The sequence below is a fragment of the Lipotes vexillifer genome, unplaced genomic scaffold (genome assembly GCF_000442215.2).
Source record: "Lipotes vexillifer unplaced genomic scaffold, Lipotes_vexillifer_v1.1 scaffold1019, whole genome shotgun sequence".
NCBI lineage: Eukaryota > Metazoa > Chordata > Mammalia > Artiodactyla > Lipotidae > Lipotes > Lipotes vexillifer.
Window position 1 is genome coordinate 931,435 of NW_006776835.1, and position 14,353 is coordinate 945,787.

The following is a 14,353-nucleotide window of genomic DNA, read 5'->3' on the forward strand; positions in this document are numbered from 1 at the left end:
GGGATCTTCCCGGACCGGGGCACAAACCCGTGTCCCCTGCATTGGCAGGCGGACTCTCAACCACTGCGCCACCAGGGAAGCCCTCTGCTTTCTCTTTTAATGTGACCTTGGCCCCCTTTTCCTAGTCTCGTTACTCAGTCTCCGGGATTGCACCATGAGAAACATGCACAATTCCCATATTCCTGCCATTCTCAGAAGTTTGATGAGCACCTCGTCTGAGATAACCAGTAGCCATCTCGAATACCGCCACCATCTTCCCCCCACACTTGGACTTTCTCGGTCTCTTCAGTCTCAGTGGCACACCCACTCCCCAAGGCGTCCCCCCCTTTCCTGTCCTCACGGTGCTGGGCTTGGCCCCGGACCGGGGCTCCGTGGGCTGCTTCACCGGCGTGGAGTCCGTGACCCAGGTGGCCGCCGCGCGCCTAAGCTCCTCGGGCTGCACCGGGCTGATGGTGACGAAGTCGCGGGGCCGCGGGCCAAGCAGCTGCGTGCGGGCGGAGGCCGGCCCGGGACCCGGGGCCGCGGCCAGCTTGAGGCGCAGAGTGCGCAGGAAGCGGCGCAGGCGGTCAGGGGGGCAGTCGGAGAGCAGCAGCTGCACGGCGCCGGTCCGGGGAGCGCCGTCGGCGGGAAGCCGCAGAGTGCTGCGCCCGGACGCGGCGAAGCGCGTGAAGAGGCGCGCGGCGCGCAGGGGAAAGCACCGCGGCCGCTCCGCGGGCCCGGGCGCCTGCAGCCTCAGCATCAACTCGCGGCGCTCGTTACGACCCAGTCTCAGCTCCGCGGTGCGTAGGGCCTGGCGCCTTCGCGGCTGCCCGCCCGGGCTCAACTCCTCCACAGCAACACGGCACCGCAGCTCCGCGTCCGCGCATTCCGCTGCCACTGCCTGGGTGCCCGACAGCATCGCCACCAGCTCTGCAGGTCTGCAAAAAGACCGGAGCGCAGGGGTCATCACAGGTGGTATAGAGGTCAGGACGGGGAGCAGGGTCATGGCCACAAAGGGTCCCGGGGCTGTCACTGGTAACACAAGGAGTTCACGGAAAAGGTAAAAGGGTCCTGGGGCGAACCGGAAATTCTCTTAGAAATTTCTCTCCTACACAATAATTTCCAGAGCGGCGGATGGGCAGTGTCAAGTACACCCAGGGTTGGGGAACCTCGCCTGTCCGACAAGGGCCACAGAAGAAGGGATCTCCTGAGCAGAAAAGAAGACTGCTTCCAAGAGACTCAGGGCGGGCACGAGAATCCCGAGTCTCCCCCCGCCGCCCCAGGAAGCAGGGGACTCTCACGTGTGGAGGTAAGCAAGGGACTGACATGTAATCAGCGCCTTCTGTCTTCCAGGTACGTTCACTGGTTTATATGCAGCCAAGCAGGTCTCACTATTCCCCGTGTACAGAAGTGGAAAACAGGCTGAGAGAGGCCACAACGGCTGGTGGGAGTCAGGGCTTGTGTGATTCTGAAGCCCCGGCGCTTCCCATCTCCAAGGTGGGATGGGGTAGAAAATATTTGGCTAGGGAAATCGCGGAGGGACCTTGGCGTCCGGGTTTCCGTTCACCCTCCGTCTGACCCACTCGTACGCACCCTCCCGGCAGGGACCCCTTGAAGAGGCAGGCGCTCTGCCTCCCACCTCTAGGATCGGGTGAACACTCACTTGCGCCAGCACTCGGGCGAACAAGCTGAACAAAGTCGGCATGCAGTCAAAAGTAGGACACTAGAAACTTTCAAATACTGGGTGTAGAGAATCACCCTATCACCGGCCGGATCTTTAAATTTTCCAGCCAATCAGAGACAGCGGGCGTGACAACGGGAGTGTCTTTCTTTGGGTTTCAACTCGCGGGGCTTGGGCTGTACCAATAGCAAGCCGGAGGAAGGAGGCTTATTGTGGTGGCGGAGCATACCAAGTCGCGCGGACTAGTGGGTGTGGTGGGAGGGGGCGGGGACTGCAGCGGGGCCGCGCGTGGTGTTGTGTCACCAATCGCGTCTCTGAAGGTTTATTTTCAGAACCATACCTCCAACGCACACTCCCTCCTCTCTAGCCCTCGCACTAAGGCTGAACTTGGCCTTGCGGAAGAGCTGCCTCTGATCCCTCTCATCTCTGTTTACACTCACAGGACCTTTGCCCATTTCTGGGCGGACCCCCCCAAACCCTCGCGCGCGCGCGCACACACACACACACACACACACACACACACATGGCCTACTGCTCTCGCTGCCCACCCCGCCCCCAACAGCTTTTTACACACTTATCTGTTTCTGTAACCATCATTTTACGCATTTGTCTTTCCCATGTGTCTGAGGCCCGTCAGTGAGGAACTCTTGAGACCTGTGGCCAGGTGCTCAGAGAGTACAAGGGAAGTGTGTGGGCCACTGTCTTCAGGGAATTCGCATCTCTCTCATTGAACTGAATGCTTAGGGAATTCATTTTTAATTATCTTTTTCCTCCCTCATTAAATCTTGGAATGACATAGCTAGAAGGCATCTTACAGGTGAGTCAGCCTGCTCATTTATTGAATTGCCCCCATTTTTCAAATGAGGAAACCAAGGCTCCAAGAAGTTTTACCAGATGTCACATAGCTTGTAGATAGCAAAACAAAGCCTTGAACCCAAGTCTAAGCCTGCTAGTTTAACTGCTACACCACACTGCTCCCAGGTGACTGGTCTAACTTGGTGAAGGGAGTCCAGCCCTGGACTGGAATCTCAGCTCCTGACAGCCAGTGCATTGCCCCAGGCCTGCCAGTCAGATGTTACTCTAAGCAAGTTTCCTTAATGTCTCAAGCCTTTGTTTCCTCATATTTAAAAATGGAGAAAGATGAAGATGTGATGATTGCACAACTCTGTGACTATACTAAAAAGCATTAAATTATTTGCTTTAAATTGTATGGTATGTGAATTATATCTCAATAAAACTGTTAGGAAAAAATCATGAGAAATATTTTTCCTCTTAAGTGTTGTCTTGACATATGAGTACTAGTGGCACAGGAAAATTTTTAATGTCACTGTGGTAGGCAGAATAATGACCCCCCGCCCCACCCCCCCACAAACTGCAAAGATGTCTGCATCCTAATCCCCAGATTCCTTTTGTGAATATGTTACCTTACATGGCAAAAGGGACTTTGCAGATGTGATAAATTAAGGATCTTGAGATGGGGAGATTACCCTGGGTTGTCTGGGTAGGCCCAACTAGGATTCTTATAAGGGAGGCTAGAGAGTCAGAGAAGGAGATGTAATGAGGAGGAAGCAGAAGTGTGTGTGTGTGTGTGTGTGTGTGTGTGTGTGTGTGTGTGTATGTGTATATTTAAGAGGGAGAGACAGACAGAGGGAGAAAGATTATTTGAAGATGTTACTGCCGGCCTAGAAAAGGGAAGAAAGGACCATGAGACAAGCCATAGAATACAGGAGGTTTCTAGAAGCTGGAAAAGGTGAGGAAGTGGGTATCCCCCTCTAGATTCTCCAGAAGGAACACAGCTCTTGATTTTAGTCTAGTGAAACACATTTTAGGCCTCCAGAACTGTAAGATAATAAATTTGTGTTGTTTTAAGCCACTAAATATGTGATAATTTGTTACAGCGGCTATAGCAGTAAGAAACAAATACAATCATAAGCTAGAAAGCAAAAGCTGGGATTATGAACCCATGTCTGTCTATTTCCAAAGCCTGTGTTCTCTCTTCCCACTACCCTCTGCTCAGTGGGCCTAGCACACTCACACTGTCGGCTACCTTCTCGCTTCTCTCTGTGTAGTACCCCAGACCAGTTCTAGAGAAAGCATGGAGGCTTCTACATGAATTTTCCCCTAACATTTTCTTTCTTTTGGCTTTCAATTTTTTTTTTTTTTTTTTTTTTGGCCTCGCCACTCGGCTTGCGGGATGTTAGCTCCCGAGCAGGGATCGAAACCCACCCCCTGCAGTGAAAACCCCGAGTCCTAACCCCTGGACCGCCAGGGAATTCCCTCAAGTGTTTTTTTTTTTCCTGGTACGCGGGCCTCTCACTGTTGTGGCCTTTCCCGTTGTGGAGCACAGGCTCCAGACGCGCAGGCTCAGCGGCCATGGCTCACGGGCCCAGCCGCTCCGGTGGGCGGCATGTGGGATCCTCCCGGACCGGGGCACGAACCCGCGTCCCCTGCATCGGCAGGTGGACCCTCAACCACTGCGCCACCAGGGAAGCCCCCAAGGTTCTTTTAATTGTAAAATATACATAACGTAAAATTTACCCCGTTGACTATTTTTACGTGTACAATTCATTAAGTACATTCAAATGTTGTATAACCATCACCTCTATTTCTAGAAAAGTTTCATTATTCTGAAACAGAAACATTGTACCCATTAGACAATGGTTAGACAACCATTAGACAACTCCCCATTCCTCTCTCCTCTCAGCCCCTGGTACCCCAAACATTTTATTCTGAAAATATTCCAACATATACAGAAAGATAGAAAAACTTTCACAGTGAACACGATATACCTACCACCAAGATTCTACAATTAATATTTTGCTGTATTTGTTTTAAAACATCTAACCATCTATCCATCTCCCCATTCATCAATCCATTTTTTAAAACATCTTTATTGCAGTATAATTGCTTTACAATGTGTGTTAGTTTCTGCTTTATAACAAAGCGAATCAGCTATAAATATACATATATCTCCATATCTCCTCCCTCTTGCGTCTCCCTCCCACCCTGCCTATCCCACCCCTCTAGGTGGTCACAAAGCACCGAGCGTCAATCCATTTTTTTGTTATTCATTTCAAAGTTGCAGACAACAGTTCATTTCACGTCTAAACACTTCAACATGCATAGAATTAACTAGAGTTTATGCTTATCTTTAAAAAAAAAAAAAGAATTTATTTATTTATTTGGCTGCACCAGGTCTTAGTTGCAGCAGGCGGGTTGTAGTTCCCTGACCAGGCGTCCAACCCTGGCCCCCTGCATTGGGAGTGCAGTCTTAACCACTGGACCACTAGGGAAGTCCCTATGCTTACCTTTTTTTTTCTTCTTAAATAAATTTATTTATTTATTTTTGGCTGCATTGGGTCTTCGTTGTTGGGTCTTTGTTGCTGCCCGTGGGCTTTCTCTAGGTGCAGCGAGCGGGGGATACTCTTCATTGCGGTGCCCGGGCTTCTCATTGCGGTGGCTTCTCTTGTTGCAGAGCTTGGGCTCTAGGCACGTGGACTTCAGTAGTTGTGGCACGCGGGCTCAGTAGTTGTGGCTCGCGGGCTCTAGAGCGTAGGCTCAGTAGTTGTGGCACATGGGCTCAGTTGCTCCGTGGCATGTGGGATCTTCCCGGACCAGAGCTCAAACCTGTGTCCCCTGCATTGGCAGGCGCATTCTTAACCACTGAGCCACCAGGGACGTCCCAGTTGGTTCCTTTTTAATGCTGAGTAATACTGCATTGTATGGATATACTACAGTTTACCCATTTTCCTATTGATGGAGATCTGGGCTTTCTGGGATTTATGCTTTAATTTCTCTTGAATAAATTCCTAGGTGAGAAATTGCTGGTCGTGGAGTTTATAATTTAGTTTTATATGAAGCTGCAGGAGCTTTTTCCAAAGTGGTTTTCTGCCCACCAGGTTAACAGTGAGTCTTTGGAGCGATAGGAGTCGGAGGAAAGCTAGATACCGCCGGGCTATAGACTAACGGTCCTCAGACTCTGCCCTCCTCCCCGCCCCAGCGCCACCGGCCGTCAGCTGGATCCTGATTGGCCGATGGAGGAGGGAGGCGGAGGCAGAGGAACTCCTCAAATCTGGGGCCGGACTTCCCCACATCTGGGGCTGGACTTCCTCACATCTGGGGCCGGACTTCCTCACATCTGGGGCCGGACTTCCTCCCTCTGGGCTTTGGGCCCTCTTCGCATCCGCGGGTCTTCTGCTCGCTGCTGCCGCCGAGGGGTCAATTCCGAGTGAAGCGCAACACTGCTCCCGATCTCCTCGCCTAATCCAAAGCCTGGTTTTAACGCAAGCTGTCAGGAGGAACGGGTTTTCTTCACTATGAAATTTCCTCCTCCAGAACTCTTTCTATACGTCTTATCTGCTTTCTCCCACTGGCGGTCTCAGTCCAGTCCCCAGCTCACTAATAATAACGACGACATCAGCACAGGACTAGGTGGTTTACTAATTGCACTTTCGGCGTTTTCTCATTTGATACTTGAAAGAACCAGCCCCTTCCTTCCTCTCCCCCTGCGGTCCTTTCTCGCTGTATTTTTGCCCTCTCCACCTTTACAGCCCTCAGCTTACAACAGTCTGGCAGAGGAGCTGAAAGGGTGTTTCGCGGTCTTCCAGCTTCCAGAGCACTTCACCTCGTGTAGCTTCTTTTTTGGGCAGCTGACACTCATTTTATTGAACCTCTGGTACAGCTGATTATACCTCGTTGAAATACTCTCTTAACTTCCACAACATACTCCCCTCGTTTTTCCTACATATTGGCTGCTTCATGTCTGTCTCCTTTGCTAATCCCTTTCCCTCAACCAGACCTCTCAATGTGGGAGGACTTTCATTTTTCCTATCTTTTTCAATCTCATGGCTTAATTATCAGCTACATGCTGATTCTCAATATTATAACCCCAGCCTGCCCTTCTCCCCTGAACTCCAGACTGTATTGCCATTTGTCCTCCTGATGATATCTCCATACAGATGCCTAAATGGCATGTTTTTTAAAAAATTTATTTATTTATTTACTTATTTTTGGCTGTGTTGGGGCTTCGTTGCTGCGCATGGGCTTTCTTTGTAATTGCGGTGAGCGGGGTGGGGGGGGCGCTACTCTTCATTGCAGTGCGTGGGCTTCTCATTGGGTGGCTTCTCTTGTCGCGGAGCAACCGGCTCTAGGCGTGCGGGCTCTAGAGCGCAGGCTCAGTAGTTATGGCGCACGGGCCTAGCTGCGTTGCAGCATGTGGGATCTTCCTGAACCAGGGCTCAAACCCGTGTCCCCTGCATTGACAGGCGGATTCTTAACCACCACGCCACCAGGGAAGCCCCTAAATGGCATGTTAAACTCACTCTCTCCAAAACAGAGCTTTTAATCTCCTTCTCCAATACCATATAGACCTGTTTTTCTCCTGTCTTCATCATCTCTGTAAATGGCACCTCCATTTTTGGCTCAAGTTATAAACCCATACCATATCCTTGATTCCTTCTTCACCTACCACATCCAATCTACCATCGAAACCTGTTGTTTCTACCTCCAAAATGTTTTGTTTTGTTATTTAGAATTGTAGTATAGTTGACATGAAAAGACAACCTATGGACTGGGAGAAAATATTTGCAAAGATTGCGACTGACAAGGGCTTAATTTCCAAAATATACAAACAGCTCATACAACTCAGTAATAACAACAACAACAACAACAAAAATAAACAACCCAATCAAAAAATTGGCAGAAGACCTAAATAGACATTGCTCCAAAGAAGACATATACAAATGGCCAATAGGCACATGAAAAGATGCTCAACATCGCTAATTATCAGAGAAATGCAAATCAAAACTACAATGAGGTGTCACCTCACACCGGTCAGAAAGGCCATCATTAAAAAGTCCACAAACGACAAATGCTGGAGCAGGTGTGGAGAATGCACACTGTTGGTGGGAATGTAAATTTGGTGCTGCCACTGTGGAAAACAGTATGGAGGTTCTCTACAAAACTAAAAATAGGGCTTCCCTGGTGGCGCAGTTGTTGAGGGTCCGCCTGCCGATGCAGGGGACGGAGGTTCGTGCCCCGGTCCAGGAGGATCCCACATGCTGTGGAGTGGCTAGGCCTTTGAGCAACGGCTGCTGAGCCTGCGTGTCTGGAGCCTGTGTTCCGCAACGGGAGAGGCCACAACAGTGAGAAGCCCGCGTACCGCAAAAAAAACCCAAAAACTAAAAATAAACTTACCATATGATTCAGCAATCCCACTCCTGGGCATGTATCAGGAGAAAACTCTGATGCAAAAAGATACATGCACCCCAGTGTTCATAGCAGCACTGTTTACAATAGCCAAGACATGGAAGCAACCTAAATGGCCACCAACAGATACATGGATAAGGAAAAAATTGAAATATAGTTGATTTAAAATGTATTTCAGGTGTATAGCAAAGTGATTCATATATATATATATATATATATATATCATATCCTTTTTCAGATTCTTTTCCATTATAGGTTATCAAAATGTATTTTGAATCTATTCACTCCCTCAACCTCCACCCCACCACCTAGAACTAGCAACCTGTCAGCTCTCCCCTGGATTACAGCAGTAGTCTCATAATCTCACTGGATTCCTAGATTCCACTCTGGTCCTCCTACAATCTCTTCTCTGGAACAGCAGCAGGTGGGATCTTTTCAAACACATAAATCAGATTTTGCTACTGCTCTAGTTAAAAGCTCTCAATGCCTCCCCAGGCTATTCCTTTTAGAATAAAATCCACAGTTCTTACCATAGCCTGAGGCCAACTCCCTCCCCTTTTTCCTCTGTCATCTCAAATCTACCACTTTCTTCTTTACTCACTATGCTTCTGTCACACTGGCCTTCTTGGTGTTCCTTGAAGACCCTATGCCGGAGGCTTTGCATTTGCTCTTTCTTCTGCATGAAATATCTTCCACCTTTCACTGTGACTGTCTGCCTCTTTTTGGTGACTGTCTCTTTCTCATCTTTCAGGTTTCAGCTGAAATTTCCACTCTGTGGAAAAGCTCCCCCCCACTACTCACACCATATCTAAAATTGGCTCCCCAATTATTATTTTATTACCTGTTTACTTTCCTTAGAGAACTTATCACATTCTGTTGTTATCGTGGTCATTTGTTTATTTGCCTATCATCTCTCTCTTCCGGCTTCAAGAGGGCAGAGATCACCCCTGTCATGTTTATGGCTTTGTGCCCTGTGTTTAGAACAGTGCCTGAGACATGGTAGCCTCTCAACAGATATTTATTGAATGGATATTTATCAATGAATAATGAAACCATTCTCTCCAAGTCCCAACCCCTCTATCTCTACTATCTCTTGAATCTGCTCCTGATATCCTTATAACCACTGGCTTGGTTCAAGCTCTGTCACCTCCAACCTGGATTTCTGTAACAATCTCTGACCCAATGGGTCTCCATGTCTCTCTTGCCCTGTCACCATTCTTCACGCAGCAGTTATGAAAATGAGGTTTCAGAATGAAAATGATGTCAGGCCCTGCTTCACTGCTTCAGTGGCCCCCAGATATTTGCAGGAGGAATTTCAAATCTCTCAGGTCAGCACTCAAAGCCCTTACTGCCCTAGCTCCTGCTGCCTCCTTGGTGCCATCTTTCCAAACTCCCCACCAACATCACATGCATATGACCACAGAAATCTGCCTACAGTCCCCTAACAAGTCAGGGTCTTCACAAGTTCTTACTTTTGTGAGATGTTCCCACTTCCTAAATTCCCACTGCACCCCCTCTCCCCCATCCATCGAACCCTGCTAGAATACAACTTAGTTACTCCAGCCCCTCTGGGAACCAGCTCTCAGCACACACCATGTACCCTTCTCAGGACGTGTCTACCCTCCTACTGGTTCATCAGCTCTACAAGCCAGGGCCTGGGCCTTTCTGTGGCCTGGTCACACAATGCTGCCAAAACACATCATTTAGAGAGAGCACTGGAGTCAGGAGAGGTTTGAATCCTTGGGCCACCACTTACCAGTCAAGAGACCTTAAACAGGTCCAAGCCTTGGATTCTTGATCTGTAAAATGAGGATAAAAATTCTATTTATTTCATGGATGGGTACCTACTTTTGTGAGGAGTTTAGTACAGTGAGCAGATAACAGAGATGCCCCAAATTCTTTTGAGTGAACAGATAAATGCCAGGATGAAGTATTGGAAAACACCCCACTTCAGAGGCACTCAGTAAACTTTGTTGATTAAATGGCACATATGCAAAATAGACTCCATCCCTTCCATAGCCCCAGACTTTCAGTGACTTCCCATTGGCCTGAGGTTGAAATGTAGTCTCCTCAACACAGCTTCAAGGTCCTCTCTACACTGAGCTCTGTCTGCTTCTCCAGCCTGGCCTCCCTATTCACACACACACAAACACACACAATACTCTTTCATGCCTCCATGCCTCCATGTTGTTCACGCTGTCTGCTCTGCCTGGAATGCCTGTTCCTTCCGTCCCGGTTTTAGTGCCCTTCCTTCCTCTATGCCTTTATCCTCACATTTAACACATAGTTTTCTCTGCTTACATGCCTCTCTCTCCTGAAAAAGGACAGGGACCCTGGGTCCTACCATTATCTTCCAGCCATTAGTGTAGGGCCTGACGAATAATCAAGGCAAATAAAATATTTGTGATGAAAAAAATGCGTGTGGTGTGGAGGCAACAACCAGAGGGCCAATATGGGCTGAGTGGGGAAACAGACCAAAGTGGTTATCAGTGGCTCACTCTCAAGGGACAGAGCTGCCTGGATATCAAAACTGATCTCACCCCCAACCCACCGTGAGTTGCTTCTGTGCAACAACATGAATTCCCCAGGGGCTCTGGTCTCCAGCAGGCGGAACATGAGTTTCCAGATACAGGATCTTCTGAGTCCTCAGGCACAAGGTACAACGGCTGCACAGCTCTGCAAGTTGAGGGAATAAAACCGTGTGGTGGCCACAAGAGGTTGTTGTCATGTATACTGATTTTCTCAGTTTCCCAGGCTGGATTTTCTTCATCCTTTTAGATAAAGGAACCCAGGCCCAGGTATGAAGAAGAAGTCTGACTCCATCTTCTTTCCCCTTGGCCCTGGAGCTCCAGGCTGCCCTTTTCCATGCTGACTGGAAGTGACTTGGAAGCCTGAGGGCCAGCAGAAGGCAGTGAAAGGGGAGCTGGGTCAACTGGTACAGCCGCTACTATGGCAACCAGAGCCAAAGGAGGTCACCATTGATTCCACACGCACTTAATTCTTCCTGCAGAGGCATTGGGCAGGGTTGACCCAGAGAGCTAAGAGGGAAGAGGTGTGTGTGTGGAGGGAACAGGACCGTGCTGGAGGTTGGGACGTAGCCAGCACTTTCTCTCCCTAGGCCTCTGATTCTCTAAGTGTAAAGTGAGACTACAAGGTATAACTAACACCATTATCTGGTCCCTACATTTCACTTCTCGTCAAGGTTGTCAAGGCTGCAAGATTCAGTGCTGGATGGGGTAGGGGCGGGGCCCTCAGATATAGGAACCAGAGGAGGACGGCTCTGAGCAATACCCAACAAGGGCAGGAGAACACTGCATTTGAGGACCCCCGAGAGTCAGAGGCAGACCTCCTCCCCCAAACGGACCCTGGAGTCCAGACTCTCAACCCCAGGTCTTCCCGTTAAACGACTCTCCGGACGGGATCCGAGCTCCAGGCGCCGCCCTGCCAGGAGGTTCCAGGGAGAAGAGGGCCAGGTAGTCGCCACTACCCTAGCGTCAGGTAGGAAAGAAGGACTCTCTGGATGCCCCCATTTCTGGGCCGCCCAGGCCGACTTGGCCCGGTCAGGCAACCCCAGCCCACCCGGTCAGGAGACCTGAAATGCAGAAGCCGCCACCTCCTCGGGCGCTCTCTCGGTCTTGCCCCACCCCGGCCCCGCCCTCGGACCCCGCCCGCTTCCCTCGCCTCTGCCTCTGGCCGGAAGCCCCCTCCCCCTCCCCCTGCCGGTGCCCCACACCCTTTATCCCTTTCCAGTCCCACTCCTTCCGCGAGTCAGGGAAACCTCTCTCCGCTCGGTCCTCCACCCCACCCCCGTCTTCCTCCAGCTCCGGCTCCTCCATCCAGTCCCGAAGCCCCCGCCCGGCCCCGCCCAGGCTCCTCCCTCAGCCCGGCCCAGGCCCTAGTTTCCCGCCCCAGACCAGGGCCTCGGGGCCCCGCTAGTCCCCTCCTCGGGCCCCGCCCCCGGCCCCCGGAAACCTCTCCCCGCCCTCGGCCCCGCCCCCCCGAAGTTTCTTGGGCCCCCGGCAGCCAGCGGGACAGAACGCACAGAGCCGCCGCCCGGCCGGCGGTGGATGGAGGTAACGGAGACCGCGCGGCGCCGGGAGTGAGCGGCCGAGCGGTCGAGCGGCCGGACCTCAGCGGACTCGTCATGGAAGAGGAGGTGAGGGCCGGGCCAGTCGGGGGACCTGGGATGGGGTCTTTGAGACCCTCGCGGCGGTTGGGGTCCCTGGCTCAGGCCGTTGTTCCAGCCAGCCCCTCTCCCGCGGGTCTCCAGGCAAAGCCTAGGCAAATGAGATGAGCAGGGGCGGGGGTAGGGATCGCAGACCCATCCTCCTTCATTATTTCTGTCTTCTCTCACCAACTATGGGCATGGTGGTTGTTATTGTTCCCATTGGATTGATGGGGAGACTGAGGCTCTGGTCAGTTTGATGACTTGCTGAAAGTGTCCTAGGTTGCTGGGCTCGAACCCTGGTTACCACTGACTCCCTGTGCCGTCCACGTCGGATCCTTAGGGCACAGTGTGTGTGTGTGTGTGTGTGTGTGTGTGTGTGTGTGTGTGTGTGTTTTGTGGTGGGTCTGTGGGTTCTGGAGTCCCTGTCTCAAGGAATCTTGAGGTTGTGACCCTGTCTGGTGGCCACAGGACTGGAAAAGTTGCATTTTCTCCCCTGTTTAAGTCCCTGTGAGTCCCCTTTTCCCTGTGAGTCTACCTTCTCCCCTGCTTGGGTGTCAGGCCCTTGTAGGGGCTGATCCCTGCCCCTGCCTTTCCCACATCCCTGGAGGGCTGACTCCCTGGAGGAAGGAGCTGGGCAGCTGGACCAGCAATGCCCCTTGAGCCTAACCTCTTCCCCCTCAGGACCCTCTTGGTCTGGGGTGGGGTCAGACACTCTGTGACCCCTGCCGTTTACTTGCAGACTCAGTTCTCTCAGTAACCCCCTCATCCAGGCACACTGCCAGCACTTAATGTGTGACTGTGGAATACATAAACTAGAGAGGGGCCTGCTGTGGCTAGAGGATTTTGCTTCTGGCCCCCCAAGGAGTCTCAGCTTCTGCCCCTCCCAGGCTGAGGGGAGGAGATGTGTCTTTGCCTGGATAAGTGGGGAGGAAAGATGAAACCTTCACTCTTGGGGCAACCTTGGCTAGCTGGGGACCAGGCTGCTTGTGTCCCCATCAGTGCTGGTCTCCCTGCTTCCTGGGACCACTGCCCAGGGCCAGCTGGGGTATCTGTCAAAGTTCCCTCCAGGCCAGGCCCTGCATTTCTGTGGGATGGTAGATAACTCACTTCCCCTCTAAGCCTGCATTTCCTCTTCTATAAAATATAGGGCCTGGTCTCCTCCCCGGGTCCTGATTGTAGCCCCTTCTCTCAGAGTGGGTGGAAATAGGGGGCAAACTCAGGCCACTATGATTGGCTGTGGTTTCTTGCTGACAGGGGTGGGGCTTCCCCACCCCTGCTGTGAGGGCTGGGCTGTCTGGCTGTGGCCCCTCTCCTTCTCCCAGGGGATTTGGGACAGGATTACTCCATCTCCTGATCTGCTCTGGCCCCCAATTAAGGGAAGTTCTCCTGGGGCCTCCTGGGCCAATGGCTTGTCTGGAGGTCCGCCCAGCCCTGTACTCCCTCTGGTCCTGAGTCTCTAACATTGCCACTTACTGACTCCCAGATGCCAAAAGCTCCCCGCACATCCGGGCTATCTAAGGTCTTGCCCACCACCTCCCCACACAGCCGGGGGCTCCCTGTTCCCTACCCCGCCCCCCCCTTTGACATCCCTCTTTTCCTCTCATTTCTTTTCCCCTTAACTTCCTCTTGTTTCTCCAGGCCTCAGTGCCCCTCCTTCTTTCTCTAAAACACCTCTTAGATTTTAGTTGTCTGCTCTGCCCCATGACCCCAGGCTGGCCTCATCACCTCACTCCCAAATGGCTGCTTTTAGTCCTCCCCTGGCTTTGAACTTCCTCCCCATGCCCCAGGAACCCTGATGCCAAGCCCCCTCAGCCTCAGTGACCTCCTCCATGCAATGGGTTGGTAGTCCCCATCAGCCTGAGATTTGGTGCAGAAGTGCAGGTCTGGGCATGGGGCATCTAACCATTTGTGTTCTCAGGGCCTCAGTTTCCCCATCTATAAAATGAGGGAGGTGGGCAGTCCAGAAATGCTATGGTTTATGTGCAAAAGCTTTGAAAGCTTCAGCTCTCAGTGTGAGGTATTGTTGCAGCTGGACTCAGGCTTTTCTATCTCCGCCCTGGGGTTCTGCCCCTCTTCCTCTCAGTCATGCCTTTCCCTGGCTTGGCCTCCAGTGGCACCAGGCTGCTCCTTTGCCCTAACACATCTAGAGAGAGGCAGGGCAGTGTCCTGTCGCAGCACTGGTTTTGTGACCTTAAGCTAATCTTCGACCCTTTCTGGCCTGCACTTTCTCATCCTGTAGTGAAGGGGTTGAGAGTTTAGGGTCTTTGGTACCTTCTGTGCCTTTCCTTCTTCTCTGGGCCGAGATGTGTGTCTCTTTC

At 51.5% G+C, this 14,353-nt stretch overlaps 2 protein-coding genes across 2 annotated transcripts in view; one reads left to right on the top strand and one right to left on the bottom strand.

Annotated features, from left to right (window-relative positions):
• PIF1 (PIF1 5'-to-3' DNA helicase) overlaps window positions 1-1,667 on the bottom strand; it is a 7,674-nt gene extending 6,007 nt beyond the window's left edge. The window contains exons 1-2 of the mRNA XM_007450709.1: window positions 1,619-1,667; window positions 341-917 (exon numbers count right to left, since the gene is read on the bottom strand). Of these exons, the coding sequence (XP_007450771.1) occupies window positions 341-898 (558 nt within the window). The 5' untranslated portion in view covers window positions 899-917; window positions 1,619-1,667. The remainder of the gene's footprint in view (window positions 1-340; window positions 918-1,618) is intronic.
• A 10,344-nt stretch (window positions 1,668-12,011) lies between these two features.
• PLEKHO2 (pleckstrin homology domain containing O2) overlaps window positions 12,012-14,353 on the top strand; it is a 20,886-nt gene continuing 18,544 nt past the window's right edge. Inside the window, exon 1 of the mRNA XM_007450711.1 lies at window positions 12,012-12,023. Coding sequence (XP_007450773.1) covers window positions 12,012-12,023 — 12 coding nt within the window. The remainder of the gene's footprint in view (window positions 12,024-14,353) is intronic.